The 26,780-nt window shown below is 43.3% G+C and overlaps 1 protein-coding gene and 1 non-coding gene across 12 annotated transcripts; both read left to right on the top strand.

Moving 5' to 3' along the window:
* Positions 1 to 12,044: 12,044 nt before the first annotated feature.
* On the top strand, positions 12,045 to 12,126 carry TRNAS-AGA (transfer RNA serine (anticodon AGA)). The gene has a single exon. It is a non-coding gene; the product is annotated as a tRNA-Ser (tRNA).
* Positions 12,127 to 12,326: 200 nt separating this feature from the next.
* On the top strand, positions 12,327 to 22,888 carry CFAP418 (cilia and flagella associated protein 418). 11 transcript variants are annotated; one of them, XM_085537189.1, is made up of 8 exons: positions 12,327 to 12,457; positions 13,437 to 13,536; positions 14,534 to 14,604; positions 15,051 to 15,116; positions 15,834 to 15,968; positions 17,240 to 17,382; positions 21,010 to 21,067; positions 22,750 to 22,888. In XM_085537189.1, the coding sequence occupies exons 1-7, from the start codon at positions 12,339 to 12,341 to the stop codon at positions 21,060 to 21,062; spliced, it is 687 nt and encodes a 228-aa protein (XP_085393315.1). In that variant the 5' UTR covers positions 12,327 to 12,338; the 3' UTR covers positions 21,063 to 21,067; positions 22,750 to 22,888. The 11 variants fall into 11 exon arrangements, with proteins under 11 accessions (XP_085393315.1, XP_085393314.1, XP_085393313.1 ...); XM_085537188.1 differs by lacking the exon at positions 22,750 to 22,888 and adding an exon at positions 21,791 to 21,911; XM_085537187.1 differs by lacking the exon at positions 22,750 to 22,888 and having other exon boundaries at positions 21,010 to 21,666.
* Positions 22,889 to 26,780: the final 3,892 nt, after the last annotated feature.

Here is a 26,780-nt window from a genome sequence, read left to right on the forward strand (position 1 = left end):
CCTGAAGTCAACACTGGGGCTGCAGGTACTTTCTGTAGGCAGATTTGAGCCTCTCTTCTCACATTTGAATAGCAAAATTGGTAAGCTTTTTCTACAATTCAAAGCTATTGTTTAGAACACGAATGAACTGTGATTCAGTGAACCCAATAAAACTACTTTGCCAAAACCTCTTCAAGGTGCTGCAGATATCTGAACCCGCACCACCCATCTATCAGAAGTTCTCACTTACTGACTGTGTTATGTGTTCACGTGTTTTCCTTTCCACCCGTTGAAGTTATCAGCCTTGACAATAAGTTCTACAGATTTCTGTTGAAAAATTGTTAGTTTTAACATTTACTGCATTTATGCAATTTATCACTCTTTCTACCCTAGTATAACATGAGCTCTTCGATTTGCTCAAGTAAATGTTGGCAACAAATCAAAGAAAGTACTGTAAATCCATGGAACACGATTTTAAACTAACTATAGAAAGCGTGCCAGGGATAACCATGATGTTAAATGTGTTAGGCTCACTAATTTTCCTACATGGTATAGTCTTCCCTGACTAAATGCGCACAGAGGGGGTAACACAACCTATGACATGCACTGGTTCCTACAAAGTCTTCAGCAATATTGTTTGTATTTCCTCAAATGTCATCATAGCCAAAATGGTTCAAGAAACATTTAGATGTTATACTAATGGACATGGTCTAGTGGGGAAATACTGGTGACAGGTGAACAGCTGGACTTGATCTTTCTGGAGTCTTTTCCAACCTTGGTGATTCTACAATTCTATAGCACTATCTAGACAGAACTGGCAACCCAGCTAATGACTTCTGTTAATCTCAGAATCACATTTCTTTAATATTTTCATTAGTTATATTTTTCTCTTAGGTCTGAAATTTTCTAGAGTAACCATATAGCTTTGTATTTTGCCTCTGGTTACCAGGCTCCGCAGCAGGGCCCTGGAAAGCAGCAATAATTAAGACAATTGGGATCTTGCCTCTGAACTTGCCTGGACTTGCATATACATCCACCAAAGGATAATTACACCTTAGTGTCTTGGAACACACTAGGCAGGAGCTATTTAATTCAGCAACAGCGTGGTCAGGACCCTATGGAGCTCCCTGAGGATTTAGTCTGGGTTTATACCAGTGTGATTAAGATTTAACCTGGACCATGAGATCTAGCTGTAAAGTCTTCTCTCCTTCCAGTTTTCAGTGACCGCACAATTCAGTCCTCTCAAGCACTTATCTTCTTCCCATAAATTGCATGTAAACTACATGCAGGCACCCCAGAGAATATGAACTCAAGTCTCCAGTGTTGTCCTAAAGGAATTGTAATAATGGAAAACCCATGACTTATCAAGAAATAAACCTTTAATAATCTATGTTTCACATTTTCCTTTAGAGACATACAGAAAATACAGCCTTGCTGCAGGTGCAGTTTTACAGATACTGACATTTCTTGCCTGGAAAACAATCACAAATCATCATAACAATTATAAAATGCATGTTTACATGAAGCTCAATTTTATCTTCATCAAGCAACTTCACTTTTGCCCTTTGGCTTTCATTGGCTACTCCTGTTTTTTTCATGTTAGTTATAGCCTAGACAGTGGTTAAGAGCAAATAACAGAAGCAAATTTAAAACCCTACTAAAACTAATAGTCTGTCTTCAGAATAATACAGGAGCTTGATGTTCAGGTGACAGGCATAGACAACTGCTCATGCTTTGGTGTTCAACAAGCAGTAAATTCTATCAGTTTTTCTCATGGAAGAAGTTTTTCTTGTTCATTTAGGAAAAACACCTCCTGTGACTCAAACACCATCCAAGCCCTATTCGCTTTCTCTTTCCCCGCTTTGAAATGCACACCCTTCAAAGCATGCCCTCATTTCTACCCATTCCCGCATGCAAGGACAGCAGCTTCTCCTCCTTTTCTGCACCTCTTCCTCCACTAGCTATATTTCACCTCTAGAAACAAATCTTTGACTCTCTTTCTTCCAGATAAACCCCGAGGTATTGCCAGATCTCAAGGTAGGGAGCTGACACACTGAGGATAACAAGATAGATACCAGGAAGTGTCCTAAATATGAGCCAGAGTGGGTGAAGATAAAGGTGGGTTGAATGGCTGGTGTGCATGAGGAAAGGAATAAATGCTCAATGTGCCAGGAGCCTGTGACTATGAAGATACAGAGCCTTAGGGCACAGGGTAGTGAGTGAGGATAGGTGTGCCTGATCAGGCCCCTAATTCAGGCCACTGTTTGGCTGGCAGGGTGGCAGAGGACACAAAAAGAGGAGCATTTCAGAACTGACAGACAGTCATGTACTGGGGAAAGGGAAGAAAAATGAAGATGAAAGAAACTGGTGATGAAGGAAAAAGACACAGAAGTTGAAATAAGACCATGGATACATACATATCCTAGGAGCATGTTAACTCTTTCTGTCTGCCTAACACAGAATATTTTACCTTTCTATAATTAATATCTCTTGAGGTAAGCTGTTTTCCTTCATGGAAGGAAGTGAGATATACTCACTACCTCTTGCTTCAGTGGCTCTGCTCAGCATTTGCCAAAGCACATGTAGAGCCAACTAACATGAAACATGGGCAGCAAAAGGGTGTCAGCAGCTTCCTTTTCCCCCACAGCTGAAACTCCTTGCTTTGTGCTGCAGAGTACCCCATCATCCTTCAGATCAAGAGCCCCAAAGCTCCACTTGAAATTCAGTCCTTGATCTAGCTACAGATCATTCTTGCCTTTAAAATGTTGGTATACAGAGATCCTACCATCACTGTTTCATACAGCAGTCAACTGGATAGAGCACTTTAGCAGTTCTTCCCTCTGCTGAATAGTTCACACTTCCTGACCTAACCACAAAACATCCCTCCAGGCTCTTCGGCCAAAACCATACAATAATGGCTGCATATCCTCCTGGGACACTCATTGAGGATGAGCAGAACTCAAGTCCCAGCCTGTGGTACAAGGCGTACATTAAAGCCCTCCTTTAATTAGTCAGTGTGAAATGAAAAATCACTCATAAAACTCTTGGAGAAGAGTGTCCCTAAAACCACCATAAAGCTAACAACAAAGAAACATTAAATGGTAGCTATTAAGTCTTGGTTTCTATTTTACACCACAAGAACTGAGAACACCTCTCCAAACAAGCAAGTATAAAGACTTCTTCCTGAAATGGGTGGGGAAAATAGTTCTGGACTTCTTCAAGCAGAAAATGGAACTGGATCTGGATTGTCCACATCCTTGGTAAAGGCATTAATCTCTAGGCTCTGAGGGGGGTGCTGTAAAAGGATGTAGTAATAACCTTCCTCTGAAAGAGCAGAGGCTCTGTTACATCCTCATCATGACATATTGATGTTGTCCCTGAGACCTAGCCCTGAGAAGATCTAAAAGTTTCAGTCCATTTGGAGACCTAGGACTAGATCCACAACTGGCTTGGATGCCAAGTGGGAAAACAAAACTATCATCAATAAACAGCCAAATAAGAGAAAAAGATGACTTGGAATCAGAATGTTCATTCAAAGAGTTTTAAAACAACAACTTGCACTCACCTGGACAAAGCAAGTACAAAAATGTGAAACAGGTTTGGAAGGTGTCAATCACTTTAGATGGCATTAGACAGGGAGAGCAAGAAGCAGCAGGGTAGAATGAAAAGTGACATAGATCAGGAGCACCTAGAATTTGCTATCTATAGAAATGTGTGCTTTATTTCCACTACAGATTAATGAAACACCTCACAAATGTTGTGCATTTGTGGAGAGCGTGCAGGTCTGTAGGCAGCATACATATTACTTAGTGTGCACTACTCCTGTGCATTGCTTTCGAGCATCATCACCAGAGGCTTTTTAAGACTCTGTAGCCATGGAATTAGCTGTGGTATTGCCAGCCAGCTGTGTATCCTCCACGGACTTTGGAACAAGCTATAAAAGTAAAAAGAAAAACATACTTTGCCAGCTCCTTGCAAAACAGAGCCAGCACTTTAAAACCAAGTGGGTCCTTTTCCGCCCGGCAGATCTTGAGGTCGGCCTCTCAGGTCACCATTCAGGATTACGTCAGGGACCAACTAGTTGGGTTCAGGCAGGCTCGGGTTGGTCTGGCAGGCTGTGTGAAGCGAACAAAAGCCAGACCAAGACAGAAAGTGCAGGGAGTGGGATAGGAGGAAATGAAGAAGACTGTTCCAAAGGCTTTTAAATTATGACGGCCATGTTTATGCAATACTATTGGAAAACTAAATGAATTGCTCCCTTCCTTAGCCCCCTCCTGCTGTGGCTGTATTTCTTTTAGCTAAGGGCCTGAGTCAGTAAAGATGCATCCAATTTCCATGCAGTCCAAATGCTTGTAATCACTGCAGAAGCCAGACAGAGATTTCAAGACACTGGGTTTTCATGTTAAGCAAGGCTGTCCTTTAGGTGGCAGGTAGCTCTCAACATTTTCAAGACTGCAGAATGACTGTCAGAAGATCACAGATACACTGAAAGGTGGTCACAAATTTACCCTAGAAAAGGCTGATTTGCAGAAAATTCTACTCACCTGTTCTCTTAAAAGCAGAAGTCTTTCAAGAGTTACTGTTCAGAGAACTAACAGCTGAGGGAACTTGACTCTGCACTCACTACTGAAAAAAGCAGATTATTATGCTTTAGTTCACAGTCACATTACTGGAAAGCCAAAGGTCTTCTATGTGCTGTAAAACCACATCATAAAAGCAGCTCACATTTTCTGGAGGAGCCAGGAGATCTCTGACTTTGCACACTGTCATGCTATTTGTAAGGACACAGCCACACAGAAAACATTTAGGAGTTACATCCCAGTAAAGAACATCTACACTTAAAAAAATTGAGCTTCATGTAGAACAGGTTGCCAGAACTTCAGCAGAAGCTTTCCAAGGAAACACTACTCACTACATGCAAGATATATCACCTTTTCTTCAGTCATTCTGTAGCCATTAAGCACCCCATGAGTGCAATGACAACCACATACACTAGCTGGCTGCCTGTACAGAACAAAGATCTATGTTAAAAGAAACTGAGCATGAGAAGCTGTGAATTTCATGGTGGATTCCCATTCCCATTGTTTGCCCTTCTTCTCCCCTTAAACACCCAATGTCTGTTTAAAGAGTGAGCGTAGCTTTCTATTTTGTATTTTGTTTCCTCTTGCTTTACTCACGTAATTCATTGCAGACTTCAGGACAGTAAACCCTGTAGAGTTTGCTAGTGGCCCACTGAGCTAGCATAAAATAAAAAGTTACAAGTCCACATAACCTTAATTTTATGTTTATAAGCTATATTTATTGCCATATCATAAGTTTGAAAAGACTGCTAAGTATTCAATGTGGGAATGCAGGGAATTTCTCTTAAGTTGGTTTTATGGAGATAGGTGTTGTTAAACTGTAGGAAAGGTTATGGTCCTTTCAAGTCCCCCCAAGCAGAATTGCCCATTAGGTGTTTTTAGAGTATTTATAAAATACCTCAACCACTCCCTCAGTATCGTTCATTGACATTCAGATTTGGGATCTTTGCTCTGTTCAGGCCTGCTTGGTTTTAATGCCATTAAGTAACTTTGGTGAGAAAACTATCAAAAATCAATTTATGAGAATTCAGCCACCTGCATTTTGTTTTAACGTTGCGAGTGCTCCTCACTGCAGCACCTAAGTATTATATAGCCAAGTATAACATACAGTGTACTAGGCTAAAACTTCAGCAGCAGAAGTGATCAGAGTGGTCTTAGTACTTCTGGGGGTAATTTTACCTGAAGATCTCTGGGCAGGATACACTCTCCTGCACGCCTCAGTTTTCCCACCTGTAAAACTACACTGATGGAGTAACTTCTGATGATTTCTTGTGACCTGCCAAAGAACAACTGGTAGACAAGAGAAAGTACTATCACTCCACACACACTCCACACCTTTCCTTCTCCCCTCAACCCTTCACTTTGCTCTTTCAAGACATAGGTTCACTCAGATTGCTGGAGGGCCACACAATAAGCCAGACAAAAAGCTGCCTACAGGCAAACATGATGCTCGTGTTGTGGAGTCAACCTGAACACTACCTAGAGAAAGGATGGGCCACACTTCATCTGCTCCGTGGGGCACCTACATCCCTGTCTTCCCCCTGGAAGTGCTGCAGAAATGTAATGTGGAGAGATGCAGGGCTTGGGGCAGAGTTGGCAGTAAAAACAGAAGGCAGGTGCTGAAGGCTATGCCCGTGGGTATGAGCACACCTCTGTATTTGTTATAATCTTTTTTCCTATGTTTACCATTTGAAATTATGTTTGCCTCACCCCATCCACCATGAATTATGAAGTTCCTCTCTTCTCCGTAATGCTCACATCATTTTTACTTGAATCCTGCATTTCACTTACAAAGGGAACGGTTTATTATTTTTTACAGAACATCAAGAGGGTCTCAGACTGAAACAAGCTTTTGCAGTTCAGCCTGTGGTGTCATTTAAGAGAAGAAAATAAGCTGTGTGATAGAGATTCTGAAGAGTAAATGCTTTCTGGCATCAATTTTCTCTTTCTGGCAGTCAGAGTCTTTTTAGATTACAAGAAAACATTATTTTTATCTTCCAACTACGAGTTCACCAGCAGCATCTTTTAAGTGACTGATAATCTACTCTCCCAGTGGAGGTAATTAAAATAAATTCTAGACCAGTCAAACAACTCCTTGAAATTCACTTCACCTTCTGCCAAATTGTTCTAAAAACTGTAATGTCACCCTGCAATGCCCTCTGCTGGGAGACACGACTTGGCAGGAAAGCTACAAGTTTGTGTCCTCGAGCAACAAACAACACTTTGATGACATGGACTGGATTTTCACCTTCACTATGAAATCCTGACACCACTGAAATTGATGCGGTTGTAGCTTTTAGTTTAAATTGCCTCACCTTTAATCTTTCCCCTTTAGAAAATGACATTTTTCATTCACTAACTGCACTGGAATAAAGCTGTTTATTTGAAGTCCAAATGAAAACTGTGTTACTGATTTACAGGGTCTCTTTTTAGTATCTATTGAGCTCAAAGAGAGGTGTTACAAGGAAGCTGTAAAAGACATTATTCTTTTTGACATTATTAAAAGTCATTTTAAAGTGAAAGACCGTACACATACAAAGTCACACATGCAAACAGCATTCGAATACCACATGACTACATCTAACATGTATTTTCACTGATAGGCATGATGGTACCAGAAACCAGGTACATATTATGCTGTAAAACAAAGGAATGTATCCAGAACCTGAAATATGACAATGTCAACCCTATTAAGTATTACCTCCAAGTCCCTCCGAGATGCAGCATCCTGGGGCCCAAGCATGAAAAGTCTGAATCCATTCTGCTGAAGGTTCTGCATCTAGAATAATAATATCTCAAACTGCTAATTTTATCTCGTGCATGATTCATACAAAAATAGCAAAATATCACAGAACCTACTTAGAACTACAAAACAAGATCCAAAGCCCTTTATGTAAAGCCATACTGAATACTTAGACCAGAAACATAGCTTCTGATTTGATCTAGTCCATGAAAACTACCAATAGGAGAATATTTACTATCCTATCAAGGCAAAAGAAAGCTTTTGCAAGAAGAAGAGCTGACTGATTATGTAAAAGACAAGGCAAGAGAGCATCTATTTCTAGATGCCACAAAACAGGATGGACCCCCTGGTAGTGATCAAAGTCAGAGGACAGAGAAGCCACACAGCATGTAGATTCAGATTTGACCACATTTTCTTCCTTAAAGTCCCCTCTTCTGCATTTGAAGACATAGCCTTTGGGTTGGGTTGCTGAAAAAGAGGGAGACGGGGCCTGTCCCTACACTGCTCCCCTCAAATTCAATGAACCTGAGGGGCCCACAGAGAAGCCTGACTGGAGTAGATGTGGATGTTCAGGACAACATCATGGCAAAGACAGATCAGATAGATCAGACAGATCAGCAGATACAGAAATCTCAGAAAACTTGCAGTGGGGTTACACATTGCTGGCCCAACCAGTAACCAGAGCCTCACTGCAGCTACGCAATGGGCAAGTAGAAAGGATTCTTCTACATTAACCCCTGTACCTCTCTGCTGGATACCTGCTCCTTACTACTCATGTTCTACTGCTTAGGTACTTCCCGGCAAGTCAGTTACGTTACATTTACTCCCAGTTATTACTTCTATCTTTTAGATGGAAACATTTTTTCCTTGTGATGAGATGGTTCCTCTGCATTAACCTGCTTTATCACCACATGCCTCCCCCTGCTCTACTTTACAGGGACAGACACCCCGCGTGCCAGAGAATGCAGGTGCAGGAAAGCCACGCAGCGCCTGGCAACACCATTTTTATGTGAAGTTACACGTAATTCTAACAGATTTCAAAGTGTGACCTTCTTGATACACAGCCTTAGAAGCTAACAGGTTGGGATTTTTTGTAAGGTTCTTTTTTTGTTTTGTTTTGTTTTCCAGAAATGACTTTACAATGTTTGCTATGCCCTCATGGAGATCAAAATGTCACGTTTATAGGCAGTTTTCAAGACTATGCCAGGCTGGAGTTGCTGGAGTAGGCCCAGAGGAGGCCATAGGGATGATCAGAGGGCTGGAGCACCTCTCCTACGATGAAAAGTTGAGGGAGCTGGGCTTGTTTAGCTTGGAGTAGAGAAGGCCCCAGGGAAACCTCACTGAGGCCTTCCAGTACTTGAAGGGAGCTTACAAGCAGAAGGGAGACTGATTTTTTACACAGTCTAACAGTGACAGGAGAAGGGGGAATGGTTTTAAACCAAAAGAGGAGAGATTTAGATTGGATGTTAGGAGAAGAATTTTTACTCAGAGAGTGGGGAGGCCCTGGCACAGGCTGCCCAGAGAAACTGAGGGGGCCCTATCCCTGGAGTTATTCAAGGTTGGATGGGGCCCTGGGCAGCCTGAGCTGGTGGGTGGCAGCCCTGCCCATGGCAGGTAGTTGGAACTGGGTGGGCTTTAAGGTTCCTTCCAACCCAAGCCATTCTATAATCAAGTCTATGATTCTGTGATTCTTTAAATGCCCCCAAACAAGTTTTGCCCTGAAAACCTTCTCCTCCCTCATTGTCATACTCTCCTGAAAGCGGGCATGTGTGACTACAATGATCCAAAATAATGTTAACTCCTGACAATACATGTTAGGTTGCCTCTGTGGACACTTAACTGATCTCCTCAGGAAAGTCTTCCTATGCAAAAGACTTGGATAACCCAGGAATCAGGTAGTGGGTGCTCACACCCTAACCCTGAAATGATTAATTTCAAGATTGGAAGTAGCTGAATTTTTTTTTTCCAGTTCTAATGCCAGTCTGGTCCACCAAGGGTGAGGGAGCTGTGCCAGAAAACCTAAATGAATATTTACCCTCTGAGCTGGCACTTTTGACGGAAGGATCAGCAACAAAGTCCAAGACTGAATTGGATTCCAGTTTAAATTGCTCTCTGATCCAAGGCTGTCTCTCAACATAATAAGCGAGTAACATTACATAAGGAATCTTGCACACTTTGCTATTTCTTCTGCCAAGCAGTCTTTCAAAACGTTGTCTCCCTATCTGATATCTTTACAGAAAATAATTTCATCCACAGAAATGCTTGCTAGTGATTAAATTATGGCCAAGAATCTACATGTGGCCTGGATTTACTCATGTCAATGCGCTGTACCACTACTGGAAAATAAGCATAGTGTCACTCCAAATGATATACTGGAGTGTGACCAGGAACAGCACTGGAACAATCTCCTGTGATGGGAAGCAAGAAGTTGAACTGGTTGTAAAATGAGGTCTGACCCATTCACATTTGCTACAGGTAGCAGAACACCTTGGTGACAGACAGCTGCTGTGCTTCTACCTCCTTCCCATCCCCTGAGGCAAGAGATGACAATGCAGAAAAGTCTGCAGTGGTGTTATCAGCAGGGGAAGAAGGCCTCTTTGCATTCCTTTCCCTCCTGGCTGGCAGCAGCTTGAAGGAACAGAAGAAATTACAACTGTCAGCCTTTATCATTGCCTGAGCCCGAGTTTGTCATTCAGAGGAGGAAAGTTCTGCTCAACTCCTGTTAAGGCTGGTTTTGGTTCCCAGAGAAAACAGGGCAGGCAAATTAACATCCAGCCCTAGGAAGATATTTTGTCCTTAAAAAAAAGCCAGTTTTATCAGCACTGCAAAGAAGGCTGCAGTGCCCTGAGCATTAGAGAGCATGCTGGCCTCCACCCAGGCCAGCCTCCCAGTCCTCTTCTCCTGAGGACAGACTATGAAAGTCTCCAAAAAATAAAAAACTAGCATTGCCAGACAGAACGGTCATTCTGTACTCGAGACTGACACATTTCCAGCCCTCAGTAGTCAGTAACTGTTCTGTTTGCAGCGATATAATGTCAGCAAAAGACATGATTTGCACAAATTAGTTCATTCATCTCCTAAGAGAGGGCAAAATTCAGGACGCGACCTCAGCTCCTTTCTCCTGCGCTCCTTCCTGCTGACCACAGCTTAGCTGATGGTCCAGTATGTCAGATTCACCTCCATGCGATTCCAGAAACTAGTCTGGAATTAATTTGACCCAGTAAGTCTCTTTGATTGCATCAGGCAAGTTTTGGACAACAAGATCTAAACAGCAGGCAGTAATCTGCACAAAAAACAATCTCTGTAGTTAAAAGAATTCTAAAGGTCTGTGAGGTCTGTGACTTCTTTTTTCTTTATTCTTTTTTTTTTTCTCTTTCAAATGCTTTCCAACTGAGCAAATGCAGCAGTGGGTTGATGGGAGAAGGCCTCGAGGCACCCCAACTTTGGCACCGTTATCCCATAGACACTCCATACATTTTTGGCACCTTGCAGCAGACACATTGACAGCCACAGGATTGATGGAAAGGGAAAGAAGCTGTTTTGCAGTCAAAAGAGAATGTACTCGGATTTCTAAGGCCATCTGAAAGAATGCCAGAATGATACTGGATTTCAGCATTCTTAAGCTCCTTTACGATGATGCAGCAAATGGTCTTTTCCACATGTGATGATGTATTTCAGGACAAGCATTTCTTCAGCATTTTCCAAGCCTGTGGGCTCCTGATCCTTTTTCAAATTACAGAGATGATAGCATACCAGGGAGAATTGTGATTAGTTTAAACTCTCCACAGCTGTGAGAGATGGATGTAAAAATTCCACCCCAAAATCCACTTCTTCTGGATTGAATTTACCTACACGACATTGAGTTCTGACCAAGGGACCACTTTAAAGAGCTGGAGCAGCATCAGTGCTATTTGGTTTCTTCTATTAAATCAACCAGGGAGCCTTAACCCCACACATCTCCCAGCAGCAGAGCCATTGCTCCAGACAAGGTATCAAAGAACCCCAGGATGTATGAGGGGGAAAATGGAACAAGTAAATAAAAGCTGAAGTAAGAGGGAATCCAAACAGGTCTGGCAGTTCATTGCTGGCAATGCCAGGAGAATTGTAAACCACCACAGACAAATCATGATGGTCCTGGCGAGGGGTGAGTGCATTTAGGGCACTCTAAACTGACTGGGCCTGCCCACAGCCACTTCCCTCAGCACTACTCTCAACATGCTGTCTGGAACCAGCCAGAACCAGGCGGAAAAGAGGGAAGGTTTAGGTTGGATGTTAGGGGGAAGTTGTTCACTAGGAGAGTGGTTAGGCCCTGGAACAGGCTGCCCAGGGAGGTTGTGGATGCCCCGTCCTTGGAGATGTTCAAGACCAGGTTGGACGGGGCCCTGGGCAACCTGATCTAGTAAAGGTGTATGTTTGGTGGCCCTGCCAGGCAGGGGGGTTGGAACTACATGATCCTTGAGGTCCCTTCCAACCCGGGTCATTCTGTGATTCTGTGAACTGCCCAGAACCATCCAGAACTGTCTGAGGCTGGCCAGCGCCTGACACATCCCAGTACCACCGTCCCATCCACGCCAATGGCCAGCTGTGCAGGTTTCCTACAGGCATCCGTTAGGCGTCAGCGCTGTTTCATACACTCCGCTTTACCGACAGAGACCTGAAATCCGAACCACCACGGCTCCGGTTTTAACAGCGGCAGCTGCGTATGTAGCTCTAGTAGACTGGGTAAACTATATCCAGCATGCGTAGTCGTGGCCGAGTGGTTAAGGCGATGGACTAGAAATCCATTGGGGTCTCCCCGCGCAGGTTCGAATCCTGCCGACTACGACCTGGAGCTGTAGGGTTCCAGGTGATCTTTTTATTTGTTCTATTTTGTTTAGAACTGTTCCGTCCTTTTTCACACAGCAGCCAGCTGCGCTCACGGGCTCCACCGCCACACAACCGCCCCGGGACCCCCTCGGCACCCGGCGGGAGCGGAGGCTCCGCCCTGACAAGGGGGGCGGTGCGAGGCCGCCCTGGCAACGGCTGGCGGCGGCAAGATGGCGGATGAGCTGGACCGCCTGCTGGATGAGGTAGAACGGAGGTTCTGCCTCGTGCCGGAGCGGGGGGAAGCGGGCGGGGATCAGAACCAGCACACGGAGCGGGCGGCGGCGGGCAGGTGAGCGGCAATCCTACTGCCGGTGGAGTAGGACGGGGTGGGGCCGGCCGGACCTTAACCTGTGGGATTGCGGCCCCGAGTGTGAGAGCCGCCGTTTGTCAGGAGTATCGGGACAAATGTGGCACTGAACCTGAGTCTGTCTGTTTGCGAGTGGCGGCCAGATGTTATTTAGCAATGTCGTTTAGTTTCAGACTAAACGAGATGTAGATGGGATGTAAGGAAGAACTTTGTCAATGCACGGAAGTTGGCCTCTGTTATCTCAGGGCTTCTATTATCACCGCTGTATTGAAGGTTGGAAGTGGTAAGGATTAAAAGCAATAAGCAGGAGGCCAGTGATGGGACAGTGCAATGAAGAGGCCTTATCCTGCATGGTGCATCTTATCTGTCAGTGTTTGGATGGCCTACCTTACCACAGTAATATTAGGGGAAAAGATTGTGGCTAATTTGATGTTTTTAACTTATGGTTCTTGTAATTGCTCTGATCATGCTACAAAATCAAGGTTGGTTTCACAGAATCACAGAATTATCAAGGTTGGAAAAGACCTACCAGATCATCTAGTCCAACCATTACCAACACTTCTCAGCTAAATCATATTCATCAACACAACATCCAAACGTTTCTTGAACACTCCCATGGTCGGTGACTCCACCACCTCCCTGTGCAGTGCATTCCAATGCCTGACCGCCCTTTCCGAAAAGTAATACTTCCTAATGTCCAGCCTGAATCTCCCCTGACGCAGCTTAAATCCATTCCTTCTAGTTCTATCACTGATTACATGAGAGAAGAGGCCAACCCCCAGCTCTCACTACAACCTCCCTTCAGGAAGTTATAGAGAGCAATAAGGTCTCCCCTGAGCCTCCTCTTCTTCAGGCTGAACAATCCCAGCTCTCTCAGTCGCTCCTCATAAGGCCTGTGCTTCAGACCCCTCACCAGCTTCATAGCCCTCCTCTGAACACATTCCATTTGTTTGTGTTTCAGATCAGCTGAAGTGTTAATGGGCGCTGGCAGCGATGAAGATGATATTGATGACATTATTGATGAAATCTGTAACGACAGCAGCTTTGCCAGAACACCTGTGGTGAGTGCGAGCCTGGAGAAATGCAGAAGGAGTTAAGTTCAGTGATGGAATAACATAAAGAAGCACTACAAACTAAAACTGATTTAAAACAAGAAGGAATTGAAATGTGCTGTAGGATAAACTTGGAGAATAAAGCAGGAAGGAAAGCACCGTGATCCTATAGGGATGAACAGGAGAGAAATAAAGAGATCATCTCATGCAGGCAGTTAAATGAAATACTACTTCAAGGTAGATCGTATTGCTGAATGTAAAAGAAAAAGTCTAATGGTCTGCTCAAGCCAGTTGCTTAGGAATGTGTCCAGTTAGGTTTTGAATTTTGAATTAGGCTTTTCAAGAGAGGAGATCTCACAGATTGAACCTGTAACACATTCCTGTGTCAGATCATCCTCACAAGAATTCCTTTTTCTGATGTTGAAGTAAAATTTCCTGTGATTCAGTTTGTGTCCATTACCCCTCCTCTCGTCAGTGGGCACTGACACAAACTGACAATAGTGTGAATACATCATCTTTGCTTGTCCCCAACAAATATCTTTATCCATTGAAAAGACTCTCCTGAACTTAATTTTCCACATCTGTCTCAGTCCCAGCTCTCTCAGCCACTATCTGTATGTCAGGTCGTCTAAAGCGTTTAATCACCTTCATGGTGCTTTGCAGGACCTATTCCGTGGTGTCCATATCACTTTTGTATGGGGCACAGCCCTCCAGGCATATCCAGGAGGAGGTCTTGATTCTGAAGTTAAGGTGACTGTGTCATGCTCAGTTCCTTCAGGCAGAACTGGAAATTCAGTATGGGGAGAGAAGCCTTGCCACCTGTCCATCTGTAACTTCAGCACATTTTGTCTCAAACAGCCTTACAGAAAACTGAGCAAGAAAAATCCCAAATTCTTAGACCCTGTTTTACTGGATTATTTGGATTTCCTGGCTCTTGCTTTTTAAGTAAAACGCCCTATTGCTGTATTGCTGAAATGCTGACTTTTATTCTTTGCTTTTTAAATAGAAATTGAAGTCTGACTCCCCAAGTGTCACACCTGGAAGCAATAGCGCTGTTGTACAGGCTCATAGGAAAAGGTAAACGAAAAACTTGCTTGAACATGCTGCTTGAACACAGCTTGGTTATAGCTTGTTGTCTGTCTGACTGTATTACTCGTGTTTAATTTGTCTTGATGTGAACTAAGAAAAAAAAAAGTGAATATTCAGTTAACTTAGAAAAAACAAACTGTTAAACTGTTAAAAATTGTAAAAAAGTTAATGTTAAAGAATTATGGATGTTTTTTTATGTGGTCAAAATTATTTACTATGTAAGTAATTATGGAACAACAGTTTCCTTTGCCTTCTGGACAAATGCAGTTATCAAACACTGCAGTATTTAGTCACATGGAATCATAGAACAGCTCAGGTTGGAAAAGACCTTAGAGATCATAGAGTCCACAGCTGTTTAAGTTAGCGTTGTTCTACCTTGTTTCAAAATGTTTTGCTATTATTTTAATTATTTTCTTTTGATTAAATCCATACAGGTGCTGTCCAGTGTACCTGGGTGGAAGCTCTTCACCAAACGGCATAGGAACGAATATTTCAAAAAGGTTTAAAATATATATATGTATATATTTATCATTAGTTTTAATCATATCCATGTTTCTGTGGTGGTGTAGAGCCCTGAGTTTGAACTGTAGGGACAGCTCTGTATCCATTGAAATGCACAGCTGCCTGTAACTGCAGTTTGAGTTTGCTGTTCATGACCACAGGATCCTTTGTTCATTTGAGGAGTTGAAGAATATGTGCAAATGAGGCAAGAGACTCCACAAACCAAACTCATGTAGTTTAGCAGGTTGTTGCTCTGGAGCCTTGTGTTTCTCTGTGCTTAACTTCAGCTTTCTGTGTGATGGCAGAGTATGCCACCTGAATCACTAGGCTGGTTGAAGTCATCCCAGTCAGGTATCCCAGAGCCTCAACTGAGGACAGACAGAGGAGGAAAGGGACTTCAGATATATAGCTCTGATATCCAATAGAAAATCAGAGCATTTCCATCTGGGATTTTTTGTAGTAATTATACACATGATAACTATGCAGGTGATAGCAGTGAAGAGGATCAAAGAGTATATATGGAAAGTATCAGTTCATTTGATATATCCAGGGAACCTGGAAAAGTTATTATGTGATCATAAGCTTGAATACTTACATATCGAAGCATCCAGAGGTGTGAAAAATTAAGATGACAGGTAAACCACCCTTCAGGTATTTCTGAGTGTGTGTGGTTTTAAAACAGTACTGATTTGTGTAGCTTCTCTTTCTGTTATAAGCACTTGGAGACTTCTGGTGCTTTTTCTGTCTTTGACCAGAACGTGTGACCAGCTGCGTTGTACTGCTTGTGACTTCCGTGTATCGCTTTTCAATGACTACATCTGGGATCAGTCCTGTGACTATCTCTTTTTCAGGTACGTCTCAGGTGGGTTTGGTGTTAGCAATGTTTTACTCTGCTTCGTGGCTTGATGGGAACAGGGAAAGTGAAGAGTCCTTGGCTGTCTGTGTTATCTAACAAGGAGTGAGGATACAGTCTCTTCAGTGATTACTTGGGAGAGTCTGCTGGAAGAAGGATGCAGCATCCCACCATCTGCGTTCATGCCTTTCCATTTCTTCCTCCATCACCCTCACTCTCCGCTTTTAAAAAGCACTCAGGTTTGGTAAATTGCGAGGCAGCATTACTGTCAAAGTAAGCAGGTAATCAGTGTGATGGGTTGGCCTGTGGTGAGCTGCTGCTGGATGTAAAATGAATTGAATGTAGTGCCAGCATGTACTTCTCACCATACCTGCAGTGGCACAAGCTACAATTGTTTCAAGTCAGTTTTTCTGTTTTCCAGTAATGTCCTGCCATGTCCAGTGAAAATCAAATAGCTTGCTTTCTTAACAGGCTTCTTTTTGAAGCAGTATTTGATTAACTGGAGATTAACTGGGTTTTTACTTTCTTGTTGTGTTGTTCATAGTACGTGGTTGGCCACCAGGGGGTGTGGTAGCTGGAACAGAGCAGGAATGGATAAACCCTCTCCTGTTCCATTATTTCTCTTATACTATGTGTTTGGTTTTCCTATGATTTCCCTCTGGTTTCAAAAACTTGCATTTCTTTTTCAGTTTTATTGTCTGTACTTTAAAATGGCAACATTTGTAAAATAAATGTAAAAATACAGTGCTGCCCTAATCTCCTAAAATGAGTTTGGGAGATACAGAGATTTAATAAAAGCACGATTCTTCAATTTACCTGAAGGCTAAATTGTTCTGCTTCTGAGATCTTGAGTTTATAAAAAATATAATAACATAAAGGAGGTAGTGTCAGATAATTGTAATTTTGATGAAAGGTTGATAAGGTCAATGCATTTATGTATAATTTCTTATTAATGACATCGATTCTACCCAGTTATTTCTCTGGATGCTGAAGCAGTGTCTCCAGACAAGACAGAGAACATTACTTACAGAAACATTAGACTGAGATTAAACTGATTTGAGAGTACAGAAACTACAGACTGAGTTCTGCCCTCAGGAAAGGATTCTGTTTAAAACAGAGTTTAAGCATATCCCTAAATTCATAACTGTCAGTGGTGCACAGAAACATTAAGAGCTTTTCTGAAATGACAGAGGCTTGTGATTTTTTTTCTTAAAAGGAAAGAAATTTTAAAAAAAGGACAGTTTTAAACTGAACTCCCTTGTTTGACAGGAATAACATGCCTGAGCTCAGCAAACTAAGAGCAAAGATGATAAAGAAGAAAGGATCGCGAGCATATGCTTGTCAGTGCAGCTGGAGATCCATCGATGAATTAACTGACCTCCAAGCAGACCAGCAGCTTCGATGGGTTTGTGGTAAACATGCAGAATGAAATCCTCCTGTGTGTGGTACCTGCAGCTTTCTGACAGCTGAGTGAAACCTTCATATTTCTATTTAGAAATAGATCATAACACTCAGAGTTTTATCCCAAAACTCTTTTTTTTTCCGCTTTGTCTTGCAAGCAGTATGGGGAGTAGAATTATTAGGAGGAACAATTTGGAGGTTTTGTGGAGACTGAATAAAGTTAAATCTTGTATTCTGCAGCGTAAGGGAAAGGAAGAGGAAAAGGACAGATTTAGACACAGATAGAGCACCTTAAGCGTGTTCTTCCTATCTAGTACGGTGCTTTTTGTCCCCTGGCTGCAGAATGTTGGACTTGGAGAAAACAGTGGGCTGAGATGCAGCCGTGACACACAGGCGTATAAATTCCTACACAGAAATGAATACTCTTTTGCTCTGCTCATAGCTGCTAATGAGCAAGTGGTTGTAGATCTCTTAAAACTATACTACAAGATCAGCTCTCACCTCTAAGGTTTCAGCACACTCCCAACACTTTATTTTCGCTGACAATAGCCAAAATCTGCAGGTGTTGGAAATTTCCTTCCAATTCACACTGCTTTCTTTAAGGCACTTTCTGCTGACTCAGGACTTTTACCACAGGGAATTTCTTGGACTTCCCTTCAGCCTTCACTGCAAGAGATGAACAGGTTATTGTGCAACTATTAAATATACAATTTAAAAGATATTTTGAAGAGTATATGACTTCTATTGATATTTTCAAGGGGAAAAAAAAAAGGGGCTTGGTCTGTAAAGAGTGAGAAAGCCATATATCCCCACCGACATTCACGTCTGGATATTTTTCAGCTATCATAGCTTTCACTTTAGCTTCAGTTCTGATTGTTATTCAAATGTGTAACTGTCTGTTACAGCACACTCCCTTCCCCCAGCAACATCATAACTCTACTTCCAGTATCACGTTACTTGGTGAATTCTCGTGAATTGTACTTTGTGTCACTGTAGTTAGTGAACTCCTGCTTTTCACTATGTATAAATAACGCAGGGATGGATTTGGATTTCAGAAGAGAAAAAGGAAGGTCAGGATTATCTTGGCAATCATAGTATTGAAAAGTCCCATAATGGGAAGTCTGTTAGTATTTCTGCTATGCAGTCTATAATATTCAAAGCCTGAAAGGTGCTTACAGTGAGAGCAGATTGGTCTCTTCTCACTGGTGACAGATGATAGGACAAGGGAAAATGGCCTCCAGTTGCACCAGTCCAAGTTTAGGTTGGATATCAGAAAACACTTCTTTACAGAATGGGTAGTTAAGCACTGCAATAGGCTCCCCAGGGAGGTGGTTGAGTCACCATCCCTCGACGTGTTTAAAAACCACTTGGATGTGGTGCTCAGGGACATGATTTAGTGGAGAGTTGATAGAGTGAAGGTAGTATGGTCAAGTTGCAGTTGGACTTGATGATCTTTAAGGTCTTTTCCAACCTGAGCAAAGAGAAGAAATTTTGTTCTTCTTGAATGCGTTTCAAAGAGTACTGAGTTATCTTGGCTTGTCTGTTTCGAGGCCATTTGAGATTGATGACCAAGTAGCCCCACAGGATGCTGCTTTGGTCAGGGTTTCCAGGTGCCATAGAGTAGAAAACAAGTTAGGTTTGCAACTTGTGAGCAGGAAACAGGGAAAGTCCTAACACTTATGTCAGTTCTAAGTGACTAAGTCTCATGTGACTTGGAGAAGAAGAATGTCTCCTGCACCCTGCTTTAAACAAGTTGTCACCCTCTCTAGAACAGTTGGTGCTACCAAGTGCATGGAACCTTGCTGAAACAAAGTTCAAGGCATCTGTCTTAGTGATTTTTATGACAAGAAGATGACCTGCAGCACCTGAAAAGGGGACGCTAGGGAGGAATTGAGATGTGTAGACTAAGAGTGCAGAAGTGAAAACTGCTGTGAATATTGATTGATACCATTACATCAGCAGTTCTCCTGCGTCACCTCAGCCCTCAGTCATCTGTTAACCCAGACACTTGTAGAAACTATGTGCTCTCATACACAATTGTTATCAAATGATCTTATCACTAACATCACTAATACCAGTCTCCAAGCCCTGAAAATGTTAGAAAATAATCCTTATTGGTAAGTGTGTATTGAAGCCTGAGCATTCCTCTGAAATCACATTGACTCAAGTATATCGACTTGATCCTGGCCTTGGTCAGATTGATGGGGTATGACAGCACATTGTTCAAGCGAAGTTACAAACACATACAGAATCACAGAATTATCAAGGTTGCAAAAGACCTACCAGATCATCTTGTCCAACCATTACCGATACTTCTCAGCTAAATCATATCCCTCAGCACAACATCCAAACGTTTCTTGAACACTTCCATGGTCGGTGACTCCACCACCTCCCTGGGCAGTGCATTCCAATGCCTGACTACTCTCTCCAAGAAGTAATACTTCCTAATGTCCAGCCTGAACTTCCTAATGTCCAGCCTGAAATAGTGTTTATTGCAGTGTTTTCTGTGATAGAATTCAGCGTATTTCTAGATCTGAGAATAGCATGTCATTAAATGTAATTATTTTGTCAGAAAAAGGACTGGTATTAAGTGTTTGAGTTCCTTACCTTCAGTGTTAGGTGTTACAAACCACTTCAAAGTCTTCAAATGAAAAGAATGTCAAAAGATGTAACGTTGGATCTTCTGTGTTTAACAGTATTCTAAGATTGCACAAAGGTTCTCGAGATACTGCCCAGACTTACGTGATGCTTCCATGTCACTTCTTGGAGACAGCTGGGATTACAGAATGAACTGACCACTTGAGAATGCTATTCAGCTGTTGTCAGGCAGAAGTGCTGGAGAACAGCTTTGCCAAGTCTAAATGCAACCGTTATTTTTGCTTTGGAAGAAATGATACCATTCCTGTTTGTGAAGTAGGTGAGGTGATCACAACACTTTCATTTGGCTTGGGTGATGCACTTGGAAATTTTCTAGCCTGCAGCATTAGTCCGTAGCAGATCCCTCAACGAAACTAGCAATGAAGCATAACAAAGTGAGAATCCATGCAAAAATGTGCAGCTGGAAAGTGTAGTTGGTGGTTTAATGTCATAGCAACGTTTTAAAGTCTGTGTTCTTGCAGAACTTCTAAAGAGAAATAAAGCTCTGATGTACATAATGTATTTTATTACGGTTTTACTTTATGGCTTTTTTATTAAGGATATTGGCACAGTCAAGATCACGAGCAAGAGTAAGTAAATGTTTTCATACCTCACTGGGGATGTGGCAGCTATATGTGAAGTAAAAGAGTTTCATCATTCTGTATCAGACAGCACATGGACAGTACATTAAATTGAATCGAGTTCATGAAGGCAGATGCATTGATCACATTTCTTGAACATTTAGCTATGATAAAAGTTGGAGACAGTTGCTGTGGGAGGTGGCATATAGCTGAACTTGCAGTGTGGGATGCTGGTACCTTTGTGTATCAGTCAGGGCAGGCTGTCAGTGGTTTCACTGTGGTCACTTAAAGGTGAGATATTGATCAAGGGACAGGGTTGGAACAAATCTTGTTTCTCCATCATGAAGAAATTTTGCATGGCACAGATTAGAGTGATCGACATAAATATTTCCTATAATCCATTTTCCTTTTGAATTCCAGGTACTGGTGCCTTTTGGGCAACAATTGTTGCCTGTTCTGAGCAGGCAGTGTGAACATGGTAAGAGCAGATGTGTAAAATGTGATTATACAACGTAGTCTGTAGAGGGCAGAGCAACACCGCTGAGTGCTGCAGTCCAGCCTTCTGCCCAGCTATACAACCACAGACTTCAGCTATTCTGGAGTAATGAAGGTTTACATTCACCCGACCTATTTTTGTATTTGTCTCCTATTGGTGTAATTACAAATGGGGCAGCCAGATCTGTGGCAACTCCACTTGAGTTTTGCATGACTTCATCCAAACTACTCAAGTGGTCCTTGGCCCATATTAAAGCCAGTTATGTTTTAGCTCTCAGCTAAAGAATCGTACTACAAAAGTGTGTACGTATACATAAACATACACACATACATACACACCCACATACATCTATCATCTTCTAGCAGCATCAGTGGAAGAACTGAGTCTCCTTCAGGATTTACCTTTCACCCTGCCCTAATTAATTTACCCTGAAAATGTTGTTGAGGTCCTTCCATAAATCAGCAGATGGATGTACTAAATACAGTCTCTATTAACCTGTGGGGCTGTGCCTCTTTCTGTAGTTACAAGGCTAGCTTCAGCACCCAAAGCCATAACATGCTTTTAACCAGGAGCACAAATATATCTAAACCATAAAATCAAAAGTTGCTTATTTTGCTGGTGAAGAACATCATCTGAGTTCAGCCTAGTTACTCCATGGGTGAGTCATCTCAGTAACGTCTTTCCTTATTTATTTCCTTTAAATAGGAGAAATAGTTGACAAGAAGTTTTAGTAGAGAATAGAACAGCAAGCATGGCTGAGTAGCGAACTGCAAAAGACTGTGTGTAAAAGGCTTTCTGTGCTTGGAAGACTGTGTCCTGCCTGCACTGATGTAAACAGCGTTCACAGGAAGGGGGAAGCAGCTACCCCAGACAGGAAGATTGAATTTAGTATCCAGCTCCTTATCTTGGCAGAGCGGGCTGCTCAGGATGCCGATAAGGAGCGCACAGATTGCTCCAGCAGGCTGCTGCGTGTCCCTTCCTGGGAAGACCTTCATGTCAGTGTAATCAGGGTATGATCTCGAGCATGCAGAAGGGTTTAGGAAGAGATTATATCTGGTTATCCAAAATAATGCTTACCGTGGTGTAGTACAGCCTCATTCCGTCTCTGACACTGTCACTTGCAGGAAGAGATTGTCTTGCATGGTGAAGAAGGAGGGCATGTGTCTTTTAACAGTAAAAGCTTTTATCATACTAAGTGTTATCATTAGTCTTATTGCTTCTAAAGATATATGAGCCTTTCCTGAATCCTAATGCACAACATAATATCTAGTTTAAATTTTGGATGAGGGGTTTGGTAAGATCTGATACAGACCAGTTCCAGCACTTTAGAGGTATAAGCAGCATTGCTGTGGTGTTGTTTTACGTGCTTTGAATCAATCAGGCGCCTGGTTCACAAGTGGAAGATGAATCATAGAATCATAGAATGGCCTGGGTTGAAAAGGACCACAGTGATCATCTGTTTCAACCCCCTGTGCAGGGTCACCAACCACCAGACCAGGCTGCCCAGAGCCACATCCAGCCTGGCCTTGAATGCCTCCAGGGATGGGGCATCCACAGCCTCCTTGGGCAACCTGTTCCAGTGCATAATGGATGGCCTCAAAACTCTTCACAGTTGCTCAATAACATAACATGTGACTTTCTTTCTGATTTCTGTGTATATCTAGTGGAAATCCATCTGAGCCTACAGCAAAGCAAGGCACCATTCAGTCAATGCACCGGTGGATGAAGAGTCAACATGAAACCATACCATCCTCAGCACTGACTTTTCTATGAATGAAGATTCCTGTTCCTCCCTTCTCCCCCCAAGTATGCTCCAAAATTGGTTCAGATTTTTCTGAGAACTTGATTCAAGCTAAAATTGAGACCTGGAAACACTTTAAAGCTGTTTTTCGGCTGCATCTTCCCACATATGTCTGAAACACCTCTTTTCACATTTTTTTTTCCCACACTAGATATATATTTAGTTGAATTCTGGCGAGGAAGGCTGGAAACAATTAAACTATGAAAAATGAGAGTGGTATAAAAGAGTCTACCAGTGCTTCTGAAGAGCAGCGACATATGTCTGTCTTGGGGAATCATGAAGAGAACGTTCTGGAACCGAATTACTAAGGCAACTTAAGCCAAGGAGAAACCAAGTCCATCTGCTCAGCACACGGTGGGTCGGGCACATCTCCTGCTGTGCCTGGGATCACTGCTGACACAGCTGGCAGCAGCCAGCACCCAGTGCCCAGCCAGGTGCTTCACACACAGCTGCTGGGTAAGCGAAAATCCTTCGTCTCTCTGTTTCTGCAAGAGTTCCTTTCTCCCTGCCGTACCTTGGAAATGGCTCCCAAAGCCTAGAGAGTATTAGTTCTTTGTAAAGGATGTGTTTGCAAAGCGGATCGTTTCCAGATGTCCAATGGTTTTGCAGACCTTGCAATAACAGTTGGCTACCGAGTTCTCAGCCAGCTCTGGGCATTTGGTTACGTGGAGTATTTCTAGCATCCAATACAAGGCAAAGGACACCTTTAAACAGGAGAAAAGCAAACAGCCTAACAGCACCCGACAGTACCAGCACCTCATCAGCTCCGCCCCAACACATTCTCACTTCATTGTCCCATACCTGACAGGCCATAAAAGAGCAAAACAGCCACTTTCCTTTTCTGTCTGATACTGCAAGTTACTCACATTTCCTGTCCTGCCATTTCAAGGGCTAAGGTCTCAAAATGGGAGCCCATTAACTTGTCATAAATGATGAAGTGAACTGCATCAACACTGCTTGAGAGGCGTCACCAGGGTCAAGGCGCATCATGCTGAGCCCATATAGGTCCACCAGCAGTGCCCCCTGCTCTTGTAGCTGCTGCATTGGCCATTGGTGGCCAAGGAAAGACAGCAAGGGTTCCTCTACCTGGAGGAGCAGGAGGGACATCCCTCTCTCATGCTACCCAATGGTTTGAGCTGTGTTTTAGCCCAGAGCAGATGGACATGGGAGAAGACGGCAACACTTCTGACAGTATCCCATTAACTTAGAACATTTACACTTAAACCATTTTAAAATACAGCATCGCTTCTCCTGCGCCCTTCCCTGCCACACTGTAACCTGGGCAGCAGCTGACTTTGGCTTTCAAAACCCAGAGGCAAATTCTTACCACGATGCAAAGTGTGTTTGTAGAAGTCTTTTCACTCCAGCGTAGTCTGACTCAGCACTGGTGCATAGATTACAGCTCATTAACACACTCCTGTGCAAATATCCTCCTTGAGCTCCTGCCACTGGGTTACATGGAGGGGCATGTAAAGGGCCGCATCCCTGCCATGCTCTGGGCAGCGTCCCACCAGCTGCCAGCATTGCTGGTGCTTCCATGTACATTGCCTGGGCACGAAAGCAAAGCCAAGAGCTCCAGCAGGGCTTGGATCTTTGTAAAAGTTTGGGGAATTTCAGACATTTGCGTTGTTTGGAGTGTCTGAAAGGCAGACGAGCTCTCTGCAAAGCATCATCTCTTTAAGAACCCCGCAAATCACAGCCCTGGCGAGGAAAACACAGAAAGGTAAAGAAACATAGAATAAGCTACAGCCTCAGGTTTAAAAGTGTAAATGAAATGTGGCCCTGGCCCACAGATTTCTACTTCTTGTAACCTTGAAAAATTATCTCCACTTGGTCTGTAAATTAAATCAATATGACAGTGTTGGGAATGTAGCGGTTTCAGCAGCAGCTGATGCTAAAATAAGGTCCACAGGCACCGAAACGTCTCTGCAGTGCACAGTCTGAAGTGTGGTTACGCAATGGGGATAAGCACAGCATTTCTTTGGAGCATTAACCTGAATTAAAGGATGAAACGGTTGCACAGGGATCAAGGCCCCCCGGTCATCGCTGAGATCTCCATCGGTGCTGGCTGGTGCTGCTGCTCAGTAACAGCAAGAAGAGCACAAACATGTTTGAACTCACACAGCCGAGCCCCTGCCAAGGGGGTTCTCCTCCCCACAGCACCCCACCTCATGTCTGGGAAACATCAGTGTGCTACCTCTGTGACAAGGCGCTGGGTAGGCTTACCGCAAAGGATGCCCAGCTGGGTGGTGCCACACGGCACTAAAGGGAAGAGCAGTCCCTGGAAATCAGCATTAAGTGTCTTAGAATCTGAAAGTGGGGGAAGAATGAAAGTCAGAGGACTTGACCACCAGATGAAGATCTTAAGGCTCTCAAATGTTTGTTCCCTGTTCCCTTGCTTGAAGTACCCATGGGCATTCCTGGCTCCTGTGATGCTGACAGTGATGCAGCTTGATGCTTTGGGTGATGTTCATGTTTATAACTTACTAGTGGGACAAACAGACATGCACACACACAGAAGCAGCACTGCCGATGGCTTCATGGGGCTTCTGCTCTCAAAGCCAGCCCTCCCTTACAGCAGAACGCATCCCCAGCCAAGTGGCGTTAGCCTCTAATTGCACACCAACAGTCCTCTTTTGCCACTGATTAAAGGCAAAATGAAGGCAGCTGGCTGATGTACCCCCCTGTACCGATTTTGTGTCTGAGCTCTGCAGTGTCCTGTATCTAGGCATGGCTGCTGGCTCTAGGACAGCTTCACAGTAGGACCAGTTTGCTGTTTTGCTGGTTACATCAAACCGGCTGAGGCAGTTTTGTATCATTCCTTTATCTCTGAGCAGGCCTCGGAAGCCAGAAATAAGAACAGCCCTCCCCATACTCTCCTAGGGAAACCAGTTTAAAAATCATAGCTTAGGAGCTTATCTAACTAACTACAGATTGCATCAGTTGAACAGACTCAATTAAATTCATTTCAGCTCTCACAAAACACTGCATGCATACCCTCGCTTGCACTTCAAACAGGTTTATTGCATACCTGCCTCTATCATCACTTCTCAGTCACTTTCAGCGTGCGCTTCCTACACCTGCAGGTAGGTCACGAAAGATGTCAAAGGGATTTGTCACCCTTTGAGAACAACATCAGGTCTGCATTTCTTGTTACAACATTTGACAGGCCAGACCCACTCTAAGGTGAAATCTGGGGTCCTTTTCATGGGACAATTGACATGTTAAATATTGACAAGGAATATAGGAAATAGAAGGAAAAATCTACCAAAGAGAAACTTTAGGGGGGTTGTGTATAGATGTCCTTGTGTAGACATGTCCTTTAGCAAACTGTTATTTAGCTAGATCATAAAAGAGAGACCGCGGCAAAAAGCACAGCTATTTCTGCAGCTGTTTTACATCTATATAAATCACGGCACAAGGCAACCACCTCTCTAATTGCAAACATCAACATGCAGATGTTTCCTCTGGCCAAAAAAGAGAGCACCTGAAGCTCATACAGGTGAGCGTCATGGGCTGGTGCTGTCAGAGCAGGGAGGCGTTAAGGCAGCTGGGAGGCTGCTCACTGACACAGAGCTGATGTACCTGGAGCTCCATCACCGCCACCCCATGTCACCAACAGGCCTCGCTGAGGGAAATCAGGGCTGCTGTAGTGACAGGCAGTGACAAGGAGGAGCACAGGGCACCATGAGCAGTAGAGAAGTTAGTAGGAGGCTGAACATAAGTAATAAAGTGAAGGACACAGTATATAGATGCCTTTGTTGCTTATTTTGCCTATGTACTTTATGCAACATGGTACAGCGTGGCATGGTTGTGTTTTGCATGGATCTCAGGGAGCTAATGTTTGTGATTCCCAGCCAGCTGCCCCAGAGCAGCCATGACAAGCAGGTTACC

Source organism: Coturnix japonica, chromosome 2, assembly GCF_054131305.1.
Source record: "Coturnix japonica strain WE chromosome 2, WE-NBRP24, whole genome shotgun sequence".
Taxonomy (NCBI): domain Eukaryota; kingdom Metazoa; phylum Chordata; class Aves; order Galliformes; family Phasianidae; genus Coturnix; species Coturnix japonica.

What these genes read in the sequence shown, in the direction of transcription:
- CFAP418 (XM_085537189.1), top strand. Translation starts at nt 12,339, where the DNA reads ATGGCGGATGAGCTGGACCGCCTGCTGGATGAGGTAGAACGGAGGTTC. An exon ending in GAGCGGGCGGCGGCGGGCAG is followed by an intron (nt 12,458 to 13,436) that starts GTGAGCGGCAAT and finishes TTTGTGTTTCAG; the next exon opens with ATCAGCTGAAGTGTTAATGG. An exon ending in TGTGACTATCTCTTTTTCAG is followed by an intron (nt 15,969 to 17,239) that starts GTACGTCTCAGG and finishes CTTGTTTGACAG; the next exon opens with GAATAACATGCCTGAGCTCA.